This window comes from Galeopterus variegatus, unplaced genomic scaffold (assembly GCF_000696425.1).
Source record: "Galeopterus variegatus unplaced genomic scaffold, G_variegatus-3.0.2 Scaffold4029, whole genome shotgun sequence".
NCBI classification, from domain to species: domain Eukaryota; kingdom Metazoa; phylum Chordata; class Mammalia; order Dermoptera; family Cynocephalidae; genus Galeopterus; species Galeopterus variegatus.
Genome location: NW_007730140.1, coordinates 139,262 through 145,187, shown reverse-complemented (window position 1 = coordinate 145,187; position 5,926 = coordinate 139,262). Strand labels below are relative to the sequence as shown.

At 38.1% G+C, this 5,926-nt stretch overlaps 1 protein-coding gene across 1 annotated transcript in view; it reads right to left on the bottom strand.

The window, feature by feature from the left end:
- The window catches only part of LOC103602141 (zinc finger protein 345-like), a 27,584-nt gene that overhangs the window by 20,520 nt on the left and 1,138 nt on the right, over nt 1-5,926 (bottom strand). The window contains exon 2 of the mRNA XM_008586564.1: nt 2,065-2,123. Within this exon, the coding sequence (XP_008584786.1) occupies nt 2,065-2,121 (57 nt within the window). The 5' untranslated portion in view covers nt 2,122-2,123. The remainder of the gene's footprint in view (nt 1-2,064; nt 2,124-5,926) is intronic.

The following is a 5,926-nucleotide window of genomic DNA, read 5'->3' as shown; positions in this document are numbered from 1 at the left end:
CGCACTCAGCCAGTGAGTGGGAACCGGTCTCCACATGGGATCCGAACCCTTGGCGGGAGCGCCGCTGCACTCCCAAGCGGCGCACTCTCCAGTGCGCCACCGGGCCGGCCCTTTCTCATTCATTTCTAAGTGATTACCTGAAATAGGAGAAGAATGCAATACAATATGTAAGAAAATTTAAAAACATGACAAGTCTTCTTGAACTAGAAACACACAACTGTACACTAAGAAAAACTACACACAGAATCACTGACATAAATTTATAGAAGCAAAATGTACAAATTATGAAAATCTGCAATTTCTGTTCTTGTTCTTTGCATGCCTTTTTATTGGCTCTTCATCAATGTCCCACTAACTTCTGAAGGCTTTCTTCCCTCAGACACTTAAGGATGTCACCGCAGGTGCTGGCTCACCACAGGTGCTGGTTAGAAGCCCAGGTCACCAGGGATTGAACCTCATCACCAGGAAACATGCCCTTTAGGTTTTTACAAAAATATTTCCAATGGAACAAAGTTACTGTCTTTATAAGCACCAACACCTCCTCCCCCTATATAGGCAGTGTATACAGAAATCTGTATAATATGAAAAGAACAAGCAAATAAAAGTAGCAAGAATTGACACTACAAAGGATTAGACACAAGAAACAGGGAAGAGTCCTGGAAACACCCCATTTCACTGGCTTGGGTCACTGCCTGGAGGGTAGTGATACTACATGTAAGAGAAAAAAATAGATGTCATTTCCATTTTGGATTCATTGACCTTAAGGTAAGCAGTCAAAAGCGAGCTCAACCTATGATCCAAGGAAAAGGGAAGAAATAGAAAAGGAAAAAAGCTAAATAGAACCAAGATAGCAAACTAAAGAGGACTTAATCAGTCAAGAAGAAGAGCATAGTGAGAAGAATAGCACCCAGAATGAAGCACTTGGATGAGCTATGTTAAGAAGAAAGAAGAATTCTGAAGAAAAGAGAGAAAACCATCAGTAAGGGGATGAGAGAAACAAACTAACTGACACAGAATTTCCAGGGGAAGATCATGTACAGCAGTGTCAAATGGGGCAGAAGCTTCAAGTGAGAAAAAGACTACAGAATAGGCACCGGATTTCACTGTAATTTATGTGATAATTCCACATTTTATCCACGAATGAAGTACAGTCTTCCAAACCTGTACACAATCCATAGGACATGTGAGTGAAGCCACCTTGAACCAACAGCCTCATTCACGGCACCAGGTGACAAAAGCTGCATCTGCCATCCAGGCAATGCTAGCATGAGAACTGCCCAGCTGACTACACCCAACTTGTGGATCCACAGAACTTCAAGAAAATAAAGTGGTCTGATATTTTAAACCATTGCGTTTTGATTTGTTCTTACACAGCAAATGCTAAATGATACATGTAAGACCCCAGAACTCAGTATGTTTTAACAAAATTATGTGGGTGAGAAAGCCTTAAATTACATGAATCCCTACAGACTGCTTATTCAGCAACATGTGCCTTAGCATTCACTGAACATTTCCACTCTGGAAAGCTATGCATTTATTTCCAGGTTGACAGTGAAAAACTTTCTAATAGAGATGGTATTTCCGAACTTATTGCCAATAAATGCTCATATCCCATGAGAATTTGACATATTCTCTTGTCAGGTTTCGTTCCAATCATACAAAAAAAGTGTCTGCCTTTTTGACATGACAGCTGAAAGACCAGAGACAAATTTCTACTCAACTTAGATGACTCTGAAGTGTTATATCTTCTATATCTATATCCAAAGGTTACCGTACATATGTACATTTCCTTCAAGCTGAGGTTTACTCATTTCTTTTCTTTTCTTTTTCTTTTTTAAAAGATCCCCAGTGTTGTCAGCACCTGTATGCTCGACCAGTGAGCTAAGCGGCTATCCCTTTACAGGATCCAAACCTGGGGCCTTGGTGTTATCAGCACTGCACATTCCTGAGTGAGCAACAGGCTGGCCATACTCATTTCTACTTTTCCATTTTCATTCATGCTCCCCATAATACCCAGGTAATACAGTGAAAAAAAAATAAGGAATAAATAAAGAAACAACTCACCGGAGACTTATACATCTTTTCTTGCTCTTGGAAAAGCATAGCGCACTCTGGCAGCATAGCTGGGAGAGGACGGAATGGAGTGGATTAAGCAGAGAACTGTTGTGGCTTGACCCTGGATTCTTCTGCCCAAAACTCTCTACACATTAGTTGGAAAAGACGAACAAACAAACAAACAAAAAGTCTCCCTGTGAGACAACAATCCTTTATTACAATAAGGCACAACAAAGACCCATTAAACATGCATCTGCAAGTACATTAATTAGTTAAACATTAGACACATAATTTATTTTTGGGTTAATAAAAACATACATTACCTACTGATTTAGCAAGAATCAACCTTACCTAAACATACAACTTAATCATTGAAACAAAGAAAAACACATTGTGTCATTACTAAAACTAATGCTATAGAAATAGAGTTAGGCTATATTAACTATTTTCATATTAATACAATGACTCCACACACGACTCCAGATAAGTGTCTCCACTACAACACATCTCATTTATATATACCTAGATATCTGTATAGTACACATTTGGCAACCCAACATCTTTTGGCCATGATTACATAGGTAAAAAATGTACATTATATATATCTCTTTTGGTACACTATTCCAGTAACGTTACCCAGTGATGGATCTCCCTACACCAAAACCCTCATGTATTATGCTCTGACAACGAACTGAGCTTTGCTATGTGACTTGCTTGGGCCAACAGCAGATTAACAAATGTCATGCAAACATAAGTTTGATAAATACTGGCCACTGGTGCTTGCCTTCTTAAACATAATCACAGTGTGAAGAAGCCTGGGGCTAAACTTTTGGAGACAGAGGCCCAAGCCAAGAGTCAGCACAAACCACTGGATATATGAATGAAGCCATCTTGAACCAACCAGCTTCAGTCAAGGCACCAGGTGACTAAAGCTGAACTACCCAGCTAGCCACACCCAAAATGTGAATTCCTAGAACTTCAAGAAAATAAAACGGCTGGGTTTTTAAAGGCATTTTGGTTTTGATTTGTTCCTTACGTGGCAAATACTAAGTGATACACCTAAGCCCCCAGAACTCAATATGTTTTCAACAAGATTATGTGGAGAAGAAAACGTTAAATTACATGTTAAATACAATCAATATACCTTCACAACCACAGGGAGAAGTGTTGGAAATTACAATGAATGTCAACTAAGAGGACTTCATTGAGGTTCCTGGCACTAATGCAGGTCATGTGAACCATAAAAAGCAATTGTTTGCACACTATAGTAAACTATAGTGTAAGATTTTTTTGATTTTTTTTAATGTCATGTATAAATTGTTTACTTTAAAAACAAAAAAGTGTCTGTTTCTTATAAGTTACTAGTGAACTGTATCAGGGTACTTCAAAAGTTCATGGAAAAATATAGTGAAAAGAAAACATGGATCTCTCCATGAAGTGTTTGAGGAACACTAGTATTCTAAGTTTCCCATTTAAGTAATGTAAAATTGGCTCCTATATACATCGGCAAAATTTGTGATTTTCACGAACAGAATACTGACATTAAGGGAAGTACTTATGTTATTTACTCTTTGTGGTAAAACTGACATTAAGGGAAGTACTTATGTTATTTACTCTTTGTGGTAAAATGATCCACGGAAAGCACTGGAGATCAAAAAAGGATAGGGACGTTTAAGGCAATGTATGTCAAAGCATACCTTGTTCTAAGTTGTCTTCAGCATTACAGAAGTAATCTCAACATTAAACAAACAGTTGTTTTGATGGAAGTGTGGCAAAATGGAGAACAATAGGCAAAAAGTCAGGATGTCTAACATCAACAAATCATGTGCCCCTCGGCAACTCACATTTCCTCATATCCAATTATTTTCAGTTTTCTTCCAAGAGAGAAAGAACTGGCAAAATAATCCTGAACTACCAGAAAGAAACTGTGAAGATATAACACCATCAGCATATCTCTAGATGCCAAAATTGGTGATAGGCTGGGTTTGAGAGAGCTCAGACAGTAGGAACAATGAGGGAAGATTGAAGGAACGGGAGTGCGTTCAGAGAGCACTGCAGACAGATCCTTTCGGCTGTGACAGGTTATTCCTGCACCCCACGGAACACCTTCAAACCCCTTCAGTGAGTTAACATTTCCTAGGTCTTTGCCTATTCTCAAACTCACTCTCCCTTTTGAAAGTTGGCCCAAACCTTCCAATATCACCCAGTCTCAGGTAGCTCCTGAATGAGGTATTATGGCTAAATCTTGTGCACTATACGCACGGACTGAATAACTGCGTGGGCTGTGAAAGCTGCCCCTTTCTGGGACTCCTTTGCTCTGACGCAGTCCTGAGAGGGTTCAGGCCACAGTGATGTTCTCGCAGGTGGGATTCTTATTCACATTCATAGGGCGCCCGCCTTCAAACTCTGTCACAGCTCCTGTACCCCAAATAAAACCAGAATGTCATCCTATGCCGCAGGATCCCTCCTAGAAGTCACTGTCCCTGACAACTGGGTCTTATACCAAAGTCTGTAAACTCAGGNCTTCTTAAACATAATCACAGTGTGAAGAAGCCTGGGGCTAAACTTTTGGAGACAGAGGCCCAAGCCAAGAGTCAGCACAAACCACTGGATATATGAATGAAGCCATCTTGAACCAACCAGCTTCAGTCAAGGCACCAGGTGACTAAAGCTGAACTACCCAGCTAGCCACACCCAAAATGTGAATTCCTAGAACTTCAAGAAAATAAAACGGCTGGGTTTTTAAAGGCATTTTGGTTTTGATTTGTTCCTTACGTGGCAAATACTAAGTGATACACCTAAGCCCCCAGAACTCAATATGTTTTCAACAAGATTATGTGGAGAAAACGTTAAATTACATGTTAAATACAATCAATATACCTTCACAACCACAGGGAGAAGTGTTGGAAATTACAATGAATGTCAACTAAGAGGACTTCATTGAGGTTCCTGGCACTAATGCAGGTCATGTGAACCATAAAAAGCAATTGTTTGCACACTATAGTAAACTATAGTGTAAGATTTTTTTGATTTTTTTTAATGTCATGTATAAATTGTTTACTTTAAAAACAAAAAAGTGTCTGTTTCTTATAAGTTACTAGTGAACTGTATCAGGGTACTTCAAAAGTTCATGGAAAAATATAATTAAAAGAAAACATGGATCTCTCCATCGTAATAACTTCGTATAGCATACATTATACGAAGTTATACGATGCATCAATTAGTTTTATCCTTCACATCAAAACACTAAACACAAAGAAATTAGATGGTCATATCAACAGATTCAGAAAATGTCTTTGACAAAATGCAGCACCCATCCATCATATAAACTCTCCTTCACAATTTGATAAAGACTATCTACAAGAAACTGTAGTTAACATTATTATTCCTGGCAAAATACTCAAAGCTTTTCCAGAAAATCAGGAACAAGGCAAAAATGGGCCATCTCATTACTCACAACATTACACTAAAAGTACTTCACACTGCAATAACAGAAGAAAATGAAATGAAAGATTACAGGCTAGGAAAAATAAATCAGTAAAACTGTCTTTGGTTGCTGGTGATATGAGTATCTGTGTAAAAAATTCTAGTAAACAAATGAAAAAAACTCCTGGAATTAATAAGTGACTGTAGCAGGATTGCAAGACACAAGATTAATAAACAAAATTTTATCACATTTCAACACACTAGTAATGACCAAATAAAATCTTAAACAAAAAACACAATACTATTTGTCAGAACCTCAAAATATAAAACAGTTGCAAATCACCTATGTCATAAGAAATTAACATCAAGAATACATAATGAAAGAAACCTTCCACAGCTATACAACAACAAAACAAATAACCTGTTTAATAAACAAGCAAAGGAG